General features: G+C 37.6%; 1 protein-coding gene across 1 annotated transcript; it reads right to left on the minus strand.

Annotated features, from left to right (window-relative positions):
- Window positions 1–4,354: 4,354 nt before the first annotated feature.
- Antp (homeotic protein antennapedia) lies at window positions 4,355–16,023 on the minus strand. Its single transcript, XM_011150506.2, has 2 exons — window positions 14,735–16,023; window positions 4,355–6,992 (listed from the first exon to the last, which is right to left on the minus strand). Exons 1-2 carry the CDS (start codon window positions 15,543–15,545, stop codon window positions 6,739–6,741), a joined length of 1,065 nt encoding a protein of 354 aa, XP_011148808.1. The 5' UTR covers window positions 15,546–16,023; the 3' UTR covers window positions 4,355–6,738.
- Window positions 16,024–16,038: the final 15 nt, after the last annotated feature.

A 16,038-nucleotide genomic window follows, 5' to 3' on the forward strand; every position in this document is an offset into this window, starting at 1 on the left:
CAAGATATATTTATAAGCCAAGTACTTGATAGTTGCTAGTATTGAGCATATGTCAATGTTTCACGTGAGATTTTGGAAATGAATTTTTCATAATCAGATCCACGGACGTGCAACACACTGGAGCGACCGTAAGTACCTCAGCAGACGACAACGTTGCGGCTTTCGAAATATTGTCAATCTTTTTTACACTAGTCATTCGTCGAGTTACTGAGTAATCGAGTTACTCAGGAAACTCAACGACGGGCATATATCGTTAAAGTACCGTATTAATAAATAGTAATTAATTAGACTTTTGCTACCGTTACTTTGTAAGGTTTTTTTAGTATAGTAAACAGGTACCTACTTTACCTACACGGTATCGTATACAGGGTCGCAGCTCGCGATTCGATGCCGCGACGTCAGACGTCGCTATTCACATTGCCCTGCCGATAATAAAAATAAGAAAAAAGAATAACAAAAATCTTCATTCGTATTAATATCCTGACTAATTATATACAAATGCATCTTGTTTGCCATGTATTCTCTGTCACTGAGACATCGGAACGAAAGCCAGAGCAACTCCTTTAATTTTTATTGCTTGTATTTTCAATTCGACTGGACTCGCAAGAGAAGATATTTTACGAGTACAGTACAATGTCATTTTCTAAATTGGTTCTTAACTGGCAAAATTTTTTTTTCAAATAATCAGTTCGTTCAAACGCACAATATACTGTTAAATAATTACTTCTGCCTATCCATGCCACCGTTAAATAATTATGTCGGTCTGGATGTCTTCTTGTTGTAGCGACTATTATAGTATACATTATTCTTTTGTCGCATTACGGGGTCTATCAGTCTTCACATGGCGGAACCTATAATCGATGAGGCCGCAAATCTCAAATAAAAAAGTTTGAAATTGCAAAAGATTTGTTTTAATATGTATGATTATGACAATTTCTTCTAGTTGCGATTACGTAAGCGATACACCTATAATGCCTTAATTCTTTTCTTTTTACATTTACATGTAATATATCGAAATATGATTCAAGTATTAAATAAAGTGTACTATAAGTATCAAGCAATTTAATATTTTATGAAATTTGTAGGAGAATTTGATTTATCGTCAAAACGTGAAATCAATGAAATATTGTTCAATACTACGTTTTGCAGTTTAGGACATATTGAAATTTTATCAGCACCTCTATTTAACACATGAGAAACAATATCGATCAAGTTCTCTTCTCATAAATATAAGTTTGAATTATAATTATACGCAAAATGCCAAATGGTTCCTGAATGATAAAGTGAAGGGGCGAGGGACTTCCGCTTGTTCGTTTATATATTTTACATATTTGAATAGAAATACAATATCTAAAAGATATATGAAACTATAATGACACCTGCGCCTAAAATGCGACAGGTAGTCAGGAACTCTTCGGTGCATTCGCGCACGAGGACGAGGTTATATAGACCGCTAAGAGATTCAACATTTGCATGACGAAAAATATAATACTTTTGCAAAATTTTTCGTGGCTCAAATGACGAAGTTTAGATTAAATAAGAGTAAAGTATCAAAAAATACAAATGCACAAGAGAAAGAAAAACATACATTTTTTGAACGTCGTTTCATACACCTGTATGTAATCCGATAAAAAGTTTAATTGGATATTTAAGAACACAATCTCATGATACGATTTCGTAGTGTCTATTAATCATTATTATTCCGTAGAGATGTCCAAGGAAGTGTTAGAGTAAGTGGTACATATAAAGACCTACAACAACTTATCTAGTATATTGTAAAAAATATTTATTGTATAATCAATAAAACAAACAGAAAAATCCACTTTGCGTTATATATAACATGGTATCAATAAATAGTATCAGGCTAAATAATATTACGGTCTGAAAGCTACTCGTTCGTTGACAAGCATTATTTCTTATATTTCTTCGTTTCTTTGTTCTACTTATTTCGTAGAGTTTCGCGCGTAACCTAGTTAGAAAGATCGGAGTTATGTACATTTTCTGCAAGTGCCGTCATTCTCTCGCATACCGTGGACAATAATAAATAAAATTTTAATTGCGCACCTCCCATATGTGTACGTTAAATGGCGAATACGGCTTCTTTTTCCCTTTTCTTTTTATTTACTTGGGCGAAAATCTAATTACCATCTCACGATCGCCGCCCCTGCCCATTGCGACTGACATGCCCGTTTTACTAATATTATTACCTTATTTTATGAATTAGACTTTAGATGTTACGTTTATCGATTACGAGTTATCTTAGTGACATACTTCGTACATAGGCGCTGTTGCATTTACGTTCAGCTTTTTTTAATTCTACCTTTGCATACACTAACAGTACTTGGTTTAATTTACGTATATCTGTAATTTTACGCGTATATATATATATATATATATATATATATATATATATATACATATATACGAGTAGAGATAAAATATATAATTTACATTTTGTTTCTTCCAGTTAATACTAGGAATTTCCATTTCGCGTGTTCATACGTATTTGTAATCTACAATAATAATTCATTATCCAATGGATACAAAATTTTATTTTGCTTTAATTATGTTCGCGTGTTCGCGACGATCGCTCACAATGACCACCGTTTGTATAAAGAGAGCCATTGCACACTTCGAACATATATTTTTTATTACAATATACGACTTTTTTGATATATATTATAACCAAGTGTATAAAGAAGTGTATAAATATACTATTCAATCTGACAAACTAATATTTTATTTTGAATTTATCCCTCCCCTCTCTCTCTTTTGCTCCCTCTTCTCCTTTCTATCGCGAGCGTACAATTTTTAATATTTAGACTATTCATAAATTAATCTTTTTTTATTTCTATTTATCTTGAAATAAAATCTTTTACAAAATCACTTTTTAATAATAATATTGGCCACAATATCGCAACTGATGATAAAATGGCCAAGAGCAATATATTTTTCCCCGTTTTATTATTGACTATTATTTGATCCACGAATTGGTAATAATTAGAATGCGAGTGGTTTATTTACAATGAAGAAAGAAAAATCCATTTCTCGATAGTACAAGATTATATATTACGCATTTACATAAATATTGTTTGTCAATAATTACAATAAAAGATTTTACAATCAAATATTTGCATATTCCAATTAGACGAAACCATAAAGTCAAACTGAGTGGTGTATAACGAAAAGAATTTTTTTTGTGATATAATTAGTTTAAATGAATATTACGAAACGTGTGCAATAGTGAGCGACCGCCGAAATTGCCCGCTTCAGTTCGTTGTTCCTCAAAGACAAAAGATTTTCCATAAATAAATCTCTCGAAAAAGGAAAGGCTGGTCGTTGCTCGATCAACGCGCGAGTGCGAGCCGGACCATGTGTTACGTATATCGATTACAGGTTTACGTCGTGTCGCCGCTGCTCCCTTCGCCCCTTTTCCATTTTATAATGCAAAAACGGTGAAGAGTCGATTTCCGTACAACAGAGTTTAGAAGTTAGCTACCTGCAGACATTATTTCAACTGCCGTTCGCATTGTCGAGCGTGTAGTCATTAATGTCGTTTATTACGCGCGCGTATACCGTCAGTTGTTGTGTATACAAGGTACAAACTAAATAATTATGTCAAATCTAAGTTTACAACACAGCACAGAATTCGCCGCGGCGGAGAGTACATCGGTCCGTTCGGCCACAATGCAGCCAGAGTTCTCTATAGATCTCCCGATACGGCATAATAAAATTGATTCATCGAACCAGATCCATTGACAAAGTCGACGAGTGCTCTGATACCGCTTGTCACGCTTAACGCGTCTTATCAGAGATAAACAACCGTATACCAAATGCCGCAAGCGCGGCACATCGATGATGAGAGCAATCGATCACATTGCATTCATATTCGCGGTTTTCGTGAGGAAAAAATAGAAGACAAATGAAACCTAATATCTTGGATAACGAACGTCAGTGAAGGAAGAGAGTCGCATATGGGTCGACGAGCGGATGTACCGTGCGCGAACGAAAGATGATAGTCGATATGCTTGTGATAATTGCCAGTGCGACTCTCGTATTCTCGCGTCGTTTATCATTAAACATTTCCTCAGTTTCTTAATTTGAGTTTCCTTTATCGCCCGTCAGTGGACTAAGCGGGAAATGCTCGCCGGGAGTGTCGGGTATTGGAATATTCGCGATGTACTGTTAAAGAAAAGATAGTTGAAAAAACTAAGATAAAAAATTCGTGGTCACAAATTATTATGACATATATGACGTAAAAGAGAAAACAAAACTGCAAACTGTCTCTCTCTCTCTCTCTCTCTCTCTCTCTCTCTCTCTCTCTCTCTCTCTCTCTCTCTCTCTCTCTCTCTGTCTCTCTCTCTCTCTCTCTCTCTCTCTCTCTCTCTCTAAAAAAAAACAATGTAGTAGTTTGGAATAATAATGCATATCATGTGATGTATTCTATCGTAAGCAAGGAATTGTTTACACTGAACTTAATTGCGAATCGCTATTAAGGTGTCCAAGCGGTCTCATGCCGAAAAAGCATCCTATTCCGAAAATATACTACATATTACAACACTTGGTAACTTGGCGTCACGTCGCGCGGAGCAAGAGTAACTTTTCGATAACTACAAATATGCAAGAGGACAGATTTGCCTTTCTTGTGTTACATTTCTTTCTTTCTCTTTCTTTCTTTCTTTCTTTCTTCTTTCTTTAATATTTACAGAAAAAGGAGAGTCTCTCTTTGCAACGAATATGAGTACTACTACCACGTCTGCTTTCAAAGCAGTTTCCAAAGGAAATAATTCGAGATCACTCAGCGTGCCCGTCATCATAAAAGATATTATACACATTACGTTATACATTTTTACATCTTAATATCGAATTTACTTTGTCGCAAACTTTTAAAATTAAACATAAATTTAAGTATAAATCGAAAATTTCCTTCTATTTATAACAATAATTAATAATAAGAAAATATCGCTTGCGAATAAAATAAAACGTTTCTAGATCCTCGAAAGAATTATATGCGTCACAGATCTAAAAATCTCAATATCTTTTCTTTCCGAACAGACACGTTTTCACTAAAAGAGGACTGCCTATGTACATCATTATCATACCCGTCATATTGAGCAATGTGCATGATACGAGCAAATCATCTCAATTATCGGTCAGCAAACGTAAACAGATGTTCCTTACATATGATAAAAACAAATAGCGAAAACATTTTTTGTCGTTCGTGTTCAGTACGTGTAAAATAAAACTGATTTGCGTAACGAAGCGTACACATGAAAGTGTGTCTTCTGTTACGTCGAAACGCGGGGGGCTAGTTGTTCTTATCAAATGCAAACGATTCAATATGACATTCGCACATTTAACGTAACCGATAATTGTGTATCACTAGCAATGTTCATTCAATAAGACTAACCTTGCGATGACGCTGATGAAGAAATGCCAAGTCGGTTTGACTCTGCTCCGCCGAAGGGCGCTGTTTCCTCAAACTCACTTTATCATTCAGCACTAATCTATTCCATCCACGGTTATGTCGCCGTCTCGTCCCATACAATATTTAAAACATCATCGTATTCGTTAGATTTACACACCAAAAATCACTGATTTCCAATGGAATTGATTTTGTTGCACGCACTTGTTTCACTGGGTTATCAGGGTTAGACGTGAACTCCATGATTCTTCTCTTCTTCCTCTGCATTGTTTTCCTCACTCCTTCTCCTTCTTTCCCATTCTCTCTTTTCCCCTCTTTTCTAGCCTTCTGTTTCTCTTCATTCGATATATCCTGGTGTTGCTCAGATCCTCTCTCAAATTTTATTAAAATACGAGAAACGCGCGCGCGCGCGCGGCGTTCGGAAATCATACTTGGCACGAATGTTAAATATTCCTTGTTGGAGCCACCGCGGTACTAGAGAAAGATCTAGCTAAACGATTCTCTAAGAACACTAAACCGCTTATCTCTACCGCTAAATAGAGACGCGACGGACATCTTCGTACTGCTAATCTACTAACCGTCCTACGACTCTACAAGTACGGCGTAAGAGAATAAATAATAAAATGCTCTCCTAAGATTTCTCAACGCGGTTTTCTTTTTCTCTCTATCACGCGCAGGTTCACACATATCTCATTCTCTCAACGGACTTAGCTCTTTACACCTATCACTCCGAATACCACATATTCTCATGCGTTCTACTTGGATTACTGCCATCGATCTCGCGATTTCGCATTAAACTACGTACATCTTTTTTTATCCATATCTCTATATAGGCTTTAGTACAATTACATTTGATTAAACGTAATAGAGGTTAATGCGGTTCTGATTAGCATGTGATCCAGTTTTGCCTTCTTCCATTCTCCTTTTATTCATAATCTTGATCCACATTAAGTCATGCACATTTCCGCAAATCCTCTGCTGACTTATTTGTGCGTCTTCGCTTTATTTTGCTCTTCCCTTCTTCTCTCGACACGTCACCTTTTCGTAATTTCCTTCTCTGCCGTCTATTCGTCATCGGCCACTCTTACGGGTCCTTTCACAATTTCTTCGCCGTCATCCTTATCTTCTTCTTTTTTTGGTACAAGCAACATGATTAACACGACAAAATAAGCGTCATTGCTGTTGAGGGGTCATTTGGAGGTCATCGACGGGGACTGGAGTTTAGGTGGGGGAAGAGGTAGTGCTGGAAACAAGGTATTAACGACCCTGAGAGAGATGAGACCTCTTTAGAAGTTCCACTCCTCGGAGCTCTTTCAACCCTGCGGCGACGTCTGCGGCGAGATTTCTGTGTCGCCATCACCTGAGCCTGGTTCGCCTTTCGTTTTGTTCTCCTTCTTCCACTTCATCCGTCTATTTTGAAACCAGATCTTTATCTGCCGTTCTGTCAGACATAGTGCGTGAGCGATCTCGATACGTCGCCGCCTAGTGAGATATCGATTGAAGTGGAACTCCTTTTCCAGTTCTAGCGTCTGATATCGCGTATACGTTTGCCGACCCCGTTTCCTCTCTGCAACAGAAGAAATCAGAATCTCAAATTAGTATTTCAAAAACCCATAGTCACAATGGTTACGCACGCGCATACACGCTCTTTTTGATTTTTAAGCTATGCAGCCTCGACTAGAGTTAGCTGAAATATTTGATAAATACCGCAATCCGAGTTGATCGAACCGGTCGAGGTTTCTGCAAATCTCAACGAAACGAAAATATCTCCGCGAGTGTAAGTAAAAAATCCTGGGATCGTAGGTGCAGTTCCGCATATGATAGATACCTTAACGATATCCGTGACATGATCTGCGGTCGGTGCGCGGTACACGAATCCCGAACAAGAATATTAATTGTAGCTGCCAAGAGAGCAAGAGAGAGAGGTGGAAAAGACTGAGAGAGGTACCAAGGAGACAGAGGAAGTTGATTCTGTGTGTGAAGTCTCACAACTTCATGAGATATAACCTCAAAAGGTTAGGTTAGGTTGGGTTAGCCCGCCGCGCGAGAGTGCGAGAGAGTAAAACGGGAATATTTCAGAATGGTATGAGGGAGGGAAGAAGAGGAGGCCTAGGGAAGAGAATTGAGAAGTGAGAAGGGGAAGGGGAAGAAGAAGAAGAAGAAGAAGAAGAAGAAGAAGAAGAAGAGGAAGAAGGAGGAGGAGGAGGTGGAGGAGGAGGAGGAGGAGGAGGAGGAGGAGGAGGAGGAGGAGGAGGAGGAGGAGGAGAAGACGACGGCGACGAAGAAGAAGAAGGAGAGGAGGAGGAGGAGGAGGAGGAGGAGAAGGAGGAGAAGGAGAAGAAAACTCCTTGGCGAGTATTCGAGGCAAACGCCGCCCGTCGTGCTGTCGGCCGATGAAGATGGATAGCGGTTTTGCTCCGGAGAGAGATGGAGAGATCGCGTAGGTTCCTGAACCCCTCGATCGGACGAAGAGAAGAAGATGCAGAGGAAGAGAAAAAGCATGCGTAACAGAAAGAGAGAAAGAAAGGAGGAGGAAGACAGAGGAGGCTGGGAACATGCTTTCTTATTCCCTCCCTAAGGCTACGCTCTCAAATTAACAACATACCAATCTCTCTAGCGCTTTCTTATAAGCCTTAACGATTTGGTCAATTTCTACGGTTTTACCGTTTCAGGGATTTATTTGCCATTATACGCCGAAAATGTATAAAAATGTTATAAAATAATTATCATTAAACACAATCTGTATGCATATAAATTAATGTAAACAATGGTAATAAATTTTAATGTATTCTTAAAAATATCTTTACGTAGCTGAATACCACTTAAATGAAATATTGTCACCATCAAACGTCCCGTCGACCGCTCTATGAAAGCTGCATCATATTAATACTCATTCGTCAAACTGTTAATGAAGATCATGTTCTGGGTCTTAGGTTAGATCATCAAAGCGTCCGCGAGATACATGGAACATGTTCAAGTAACCGCACTAACACCCGGAAGATTCCGATCTATATTCTCAGACGACTGAGTTATTTATACCACGGAAATGTATTCGGAATCAATGTGTCTGCACGTGCTTAAATAAAATCTCTCCCTCATGAAATTGTATTTAAAGTATCATGCTCTCTCCAAAGATTTCAATTTTTTAATTCACCACCCATATAAATCAACTTTAAGCACCGACTACAAGTAGCAATATCCACTAATTATTTCTAAATTGCTGAAATGATAAGAAATTTAAGCACAATTTTATTTGGAGAAGGTGTTTAAGATACATTCACGTGTGCGATCAGTTCAAGCCAGAGATAATTCTGCGCTAGTGCGATGTAATAATCAGGTTTGTCTCGAAAGGTCACCTCGCATATAAATCCTCCCGTGTCATTAGACGTTGCAGAGCGAAGAAGTGAATTATTAAACGTTCCATCGACGACTCTCCGTTATTTATGAGTTAAAGCTTACGAGCCGATCGATTTGATCACTGAACCTCCGATCTTAATCTAAAGGCATCCAGTCAGGAGAATTAGGCAGTACGTATGGTGATATTATAAGCGTGAGATTTCCAAGTGCTGAGGTATATGGCGTCGATTAAACAAGCGCACGAGTGTATCCGATACCCAAACAATATCGTCGTTCAATAATATAATCTACTACGATAATGTAATTTCTCCTCTCGTGATATAGCGGACATTTCTAAGGTTTTCGTGTATAGCACATGGCGAAGGACCTAATAATAAGAAAGTCGCACCGATGACCTAAGTTTGCGTCGGACCGGTGTGTACCGGCACTACTACTACGGCTTTCGCGGACGGAGGTGACTTTAAACGCGGGGCAATAAATTAACGGCGTTGGGTTACGCAAGGATCAAATGTCCCCTGGAGTATGCCCGGGAGATTTATGGGTCTGCCTTCACTGGCGCAGCATGAAGGAACGAAACAGAACAGAACATACACAGCCGCGCGGCTTATTATAGGCTAGTTGCTCCGCATCTCCGCTTCCCTCCCTGTCCGGACTGGTCTTTCAGGCCCGCCGCAGGATATACGCAGGACTTTTCAGATTAACAGCTAGCCGGATGTTGTAACCCGCTAATAAGGCGCGGCCACCACTCGCTGCCCAATTAAGCTAAGCTTTACGTGGGCACCTTAAGGCCAGGCCTTGAAACACTCTTCGATTAGATACCCTAGATGCATTATTAATTTTATCATTCGTTCGCTGCGGTCGTTCATGAACTGCGGATTACATCCATGCTATTAACGGACACCTATCAAATCCTTGTCCAAATATTTTCTTCGATAACCGCTATGTGCGACAAGAAGGAATGGTATTTATGATTTTATTTCTTTTATACCATGGTTCAAAATTTAACATTTTTTTTAGTTTTAAATATTACCAAAATCTCTGTTGAATATGTTCTAAGTTAAAACAAATTACATTTATTCCAAAATGAATAAATTTAAGAAACAATAGACCTCTAATATTTCTCTTGTTTCACTTCTTGTTACGCGATCAGAGTTCTCTGGTAGTTCTCTCTCCACGTATTTTAGTTTTAACATACTTTAAGCCAAGCGATCTATCTCCTTTTTTATATCTCCGTTCTGTTTCCCTCCATACTGCACTTTTTTTCGTTAAATTTGATTCTAAGGTATGTATTTATTCCGTAGTGAATCGAGTCTCATATAAGTGGATTTGGTGTGATACTAATAAAGAAGAATGTAAATCTAAATTATGACAGATTGGTATGTAATAAGATATACCAATAAAAGATATACCAATAAGATATTTACAAATATAATTTTTTATGTTTTTCGTTGTGATGTTTCACTATAAATTCCTCATTTCATCTATATACATTAGATTTATATACTTCACTTTTTTCTTATCACACTGTTTATTTTAATTGTCACGATATGCTAGAAATCATTAGACAAGATTGTAGTAAATTGAATTCTGAGATATTAAAGATATAACGCAATAAGCAATAAGAGTTAAGCAATAAGACAATTATAATCAAGAATCATTAAGAAAATAAGATTATTAAATTGAAATTCCTGACTGTGATTGGTCGATTCATTTATTACTTAAATTACTCATTTATTAAATTGCTCGTTGCTTAAACCTTGCTGCTTATGTTTTTTCTGCGTGCCACAGTCCTTAAACCAGTTTTACCGCATCTAATATATAGAGACGTATGTAATTATTTCTTTAAAGATTAATTATAACTTCAATGTGAAATTAGTTTAATTTAAGCAATTCAGTTGAATCAGAACCAACTTCAAAAGGGATTTTACAGAAGTTGCCGACGAGGAAGAAAAGTACCAAGCCCGTTAACACTTATAGAGGGAGTTTAGAAAGCCCCAAGGAGACCGGAGTATCTGATAGGCGGTCTTCCCCTCTTGCCTTCGTTGTCCTTTTTTTTGCTCTTTCTAGCAGATGAACAGACAGTCGGACAAGAAGACGGAGTCTAAAAGACCCGAAGTAGAAGGTCGAGATAATGAGCGGCGAGAATGATTCGCCGCGCGCGCGCGCGCGACATATGCATCTTCACGTTCCACTTGAGGCATTAAAATTCATTTTCTTTTGCGACTGCTTGTCTAGACACGAACAATGCGGCTGGCTCATAAGATTCGAAACCGAATCGTGGCAAACGGAAACTTCTATTTGAAATAAAAACCCAGTTAATTGCACATTAATTATATAAATAAATCTAATTAATATATAATCGAGCAAAAATATAATTTTAACACTGTAATTATATTGTTCATTATAGCAAAATTTAATCAAAAATATCAATCAGAAAGTCACACCTCCATATTGTTCAAGACTACCTTCATGGCGCAACCCGAAAAGCGAGTGGTCCCAGAATTTCTGTGGATTCATTCATCATCATCTGTTCCTTTTGCCTCCTCCTAACCCCTCCCTCCTCTCTTTCTCATATACACACATATACACACAGATATATCTTGATCTTTTTTTTCCTGTGCACTCCCTCTTGCCTGCCCCTTTTGAACTCCATCTTTTTCTGAATATCTCATGAAGCCGCCATCACTACGATCACTAATCTCGGAAACGGTTGGTTTGGTTATAACGAAATGCACTTCACACTTAAAATGTTGATTTCTTCAGTTTTAGTCATGAGATATACTTTCTTCGATTTCTTTCCAAACAAGTTATCTACGAATTTTGTATACATTTAATGTATTCAATATTTTTTGCTTTGCACAGTACAAAAAAAGTTATTGGTACACGTGCGAAGAAAAATAATGTCGCAGGAAATCAGATACCATTGAACCCAAATCTATTTTTTTGTTTACTATTATTTTATATTCTCTATTATTTTATATTTCCCAGAAAAATATATAGCTAAAAAAGATACAGCTTGCTTGGCATATTTCATATAAGCAGTATATCATACATGTGACCTTAGGTAGACATATATATATATATATATATATAGTAACGGAAACTTCACACGTATATAACTATATTACATATGTTTAATGAGAGGCGGAGAGAAAGAAGGAAAGAGGGGGACGATTGGGATACGTAAAGGAAGGAGTGGAGATGCTATAAATCTTTTCATGCGGAGAATTGCAATTATCTCATGCATTACAAACGGATATCGATGAACGGTTTTTTCTCCTCGGGTCAACACTTGGGCCCGGAGTGTCTAACCTGGAATGTCTGGTTAGTGATGTAATGTAGTTAGTGTCATGACTGTTATCAAAGACAGAAAGTATGGAAAAATTTTTAAATCTTATCAAGATGACATGTAATAATATTTTAGTATCTATCTCTTTCCGTATAATAACAATTTGAAAGATGTTTAAATATATATAATGAAAAACTAATAAAATTTTACTAAAATGATTCCAATTGATAATTAATTAGATATTACAATAAAAAATGAACGTAGAGAAACAATAGTCTCCTTTTATGCATTGTTACGAGTAATTTTCAAACAAAAATTATGTAGAACCATAGTGGCTAAATAAATATATATATAAAATTAATTTTTCAAGAAAATAAAGTCGCAAAAAAATGCGACTAGGCATTCTTATATGTGCCGACATCTGTGGATACATTCGGGGACTCGAACTGTTTTCTTCGTTAACTGGTAGTAAAGTACGAGCCACAACGTCATAACCGTCCTGTTTATCGGCCAATCCTGAAGCAGATACCTGGGATCAGCTTCTGAACTTCACCGAAAGATGGTACGAGTAAACCTCAACGGAAATCTTAGAAGAAACATGTGAAACGAATCCTTTCCGTTAAAATTTAGAATAATTATTGTTTAAATTCAAATATTTTCCGTCTTTTCAAAGTTCATATTTTTAAAGTGTTATCATTTGTTTATAAAAAAAGACGTATGAAATGACACAGAGATTAAACTATCTCAGAAAACAATAATATATATCATATTATACTATAATACACACTATATTTGCATAAAATTCATGTCACACATTCTTTTGGTCAACAACTTTTGATTTTGATGCCAATATAATCGATCAAGCTTGGAGAAACCAATAGTTTATCAGTCAAAGAAACGGTCCGGTTGTCCTGCCGTGTAACAACATTAGCATTTAACTTTACTGAACTTGACAAAAAAGATGATGATAGATGTGATTAATTTGATGTTTCAAAAGTATTATTCTCCTACACAGTATTAATAAATATATCAATAATACAAATTAATAAATAACTTTATTATTAGAAAGAGACAAAGTATCTATCTAATGCATTTTACTCAATGTATAAATGTAAAATATTGTTGCACATTCAATTTTACCGAATCGAACTTTAGGTTATCAACTGTTTCGATCGATGCAGCACGTTTTAGAAAATAAACACTTTCAAACAATAAACGATATACGAACAATCATCGATGACTTTTTGTCTTTAAATCGCTAAGTTTCCTGTGCAAAGTTATATGTACCTTCAAAAAGAGTTTTAGGAATAATATATAATGGCACATAAATTAAACACTCATATCACTTTACTTGCATCACCATACTGTCCAATCTGTACACAATTTATGTTTAAAGAAACAACGCGGAGAGAAATTGTTTCCAGCAGAAACGACGACCGGCTAAAGTACGAGGAAAGCCAGAACTAAGAGCAGAGTTCGTTACAGTTTTGTCTGAGGTAGATCTCGGTCTAGCAGGGTTAGGTATTGCGTTTCCCTGGTATCGGAAACCATAGATCAATAAAGGAACAAGGAAGTGAATGGAAGATCCGAGGGAGGTCCACAACCTGTTCAGATGCCTGAACTTACGAACTCTTTTACCTTAATGACGGTGTACCTGTCATCACCTGGCCACGGTAAATCATATAAAAGGTCAGAATCACGAAAAATGCGAGAGGATTCGTCAAGCTATCCTCAAAAATGTAACACGGATGACGCATTGCCAACTATGAATGTCGAATCGAGCGTATCATTTGTATGTATAACTGTGTAGATTTTAATATTGAAACTTAAATAAATGCATATGTCGAATAATATTAATTTCAAGAAATATGTTATATCACCATTTAATACTATGTCGTAGGATAAAATAATAAGAAATGCAACCGAGCAATTAGACTGGCGAGACAAGCGCAATGTGTGGTCTCACAGATGAAAGTGGATGTGCCGACTTTGTGGGTTTAAGCAGTCCTGATGCACAGGAAAGAGAGGGGAAAAAGAAACTCTTACTGCGATCCGGTCTTTGTGCGTCGTGAAACCAGTAGGCAGGTAGACTAAATGTCAAAGCAATAAATAACCGTTGTCTGCAGTGTGAAACTGGAGACATTGTGCCAATTTTAAGTCGACTGTCATACGAATTTGGTCTACTTCTAGATCCCGTTGCATAAATTTAGAAGTCAGCTACTACCTGAGAAGACTCACGAGAAATTTAGCTTTCTATGAAATCTTTTGGTCACGCACCGAGTGAAACCTTGATCTTATTTTCAAAAGTAGCGTCACGTATGCCGCTTATCCCACTAGGCACGATGCCATGCAAAAGAATATTTTTAAGATCAATTCTAACCTGTCATCATATTAAAAATAGATATGTATCTTGTGTCCCATATATCTCCCTATAGTAAAATTCCTTCAGTCATAAAATTCTAATCGGTCAAAGGTTTAGCACATTTAATTTAGTTAATCGTATATTCTTTTTGTAGATATTTTCTTTTAATTCTTAAATGTCTATATAATCTATAAGCACCTATATCAAACTTATAAATATCTACTGTGACGATAGCTTTGACAAGAGAAAGAGAATAAAATTTTGCAACTGTTGTAAACATTAAAAAAAATATTAATCTCACCAAATTGACTTCTCATCCAAGGATATAGTGGGCTCGGTATATTTGCGCTTGATGCACCTTGAGACGCGCCCTGTTGCTGTTGACTGAGCGGTGATGCAACAACACCTTGATGCTGCTGAGCTTGCTGCTGCTGTTGCGGGTGCATTCCACTTTGTCCCTGTTGCGATGTGGTTTGAGATTGCTGTTGTTGTTGGTACATCATATGCTGTTGCTGCGCCTGCAGATGCTGATGCTGCGATTGCTGCTGTGGATGCTGCGATTGCTGCGCCTGCATATGCGGATGCTGGCTGTGCATTTGGTGATGCATCTGGGACTCGACGAGAGGCGGACTGTCCGGTCCGTCGAGGACGCTACCTTGATGATCGACGGCAGCTGCTTGAAGCTTGCAACTAGCATAGACGATGGGTGTGGACGACGGATGTCCATTGGGGGTTGACGTGTGTCCCATGTGAGCCATACTGGTGGTGCTCGGAGACGTCGATCTGTAGCTGGCCATGCCGTCCATACTTCCGTGCTCCTGTTGATGTTGGTAATAAGCCGCATTCCGCATGTCGATCCGATTGTACGGAGGAAACCTCGGATAAGGCATGTCCTGCTGACCTCCCGCGGTCCCATAATGGTGGGTAGAAACTCCTTGACGTAACAAACTCGGATCACAAGGATCACCAGTTTGCTGAGACTGCTGCTGAACTGATTGTGTCTGCTGAGGCACCTGTACGGCCGCACCGTAGTGCTGCTGATGCTGATGCGGATGTTCCACCCCGCCATTTCGCAGGTCTGGGATGTACGAATTCGCAAAATACGAACTCATGCTACTGTTCCCGCCTGTCCCACCTGCTAATATCACCTTTCTACGTTGCTGACTGGTTTTCCTTTGGTTGTCCTCGGCCAACTTATGATTATTTTTTCTGTCCTCTTTCCTTCGTAAACTTATTTTGCTTTGTACTCTTCGTACGGACACACTTCTCTCTGGCACACGTGTTTATATAGATACAGATTTATCACTTCGGGATTGCACTTCTCCGTAAAATTTTTTTTTCTCACTCAATTTCTTTCGTCTCACACACTGTTGGACAACACAAGCACACGTATATATATATATATATGTATATATGTGTATATATATATGTATATATCATACCACCGTCATTGTGGATCACATGTACATCATTTGACTTTTTATCACACTGGTCTCACTACCGAAGGAGGATAAAATTATAAACTGGAGCACTACAGAACCTTTAATTAGCGAGTGAAGAGCGAGAAGAAAAAGAGAGAGAAGGAAAGAGAGAGAGAGAGAGAGA

The sequence above is a fragment of the Harpegnathos saltator genome, unplaced genomic scaffold (assembly GCF_003227715.2).
Source record: "Harpegnathos saltator strain DR-91 unplaced genomic scaffold, Hsal_v8.6 scaffold4, whole genome shotgun sequence".
Lineage (NCBI taxonomy): Eukaryota > Metazoa > Arthropoda > Insecta > Hymenoptera > Formicidae > Harpegnathos > Harpegnathos saltator.

What these genes read in the sequence shown, in the direction of transcription:
- Antp (XM_011150506.2), bottom strand. Translation starts at nt 15,545, where the DNA reads ATGAGTTCGTATTTTGCGAATTCGTACATCCCAGACCTGCGAAATGGC. An exon ending in TTGGATGAGAAGTCAATTTG is followed by an intron (nt 6,993 to 14,734) that starts GTGAGATTAATA and finishes CTTCTGTTGCAG; the next exon opens with AGAGGAAACGGGGTCGGCAA.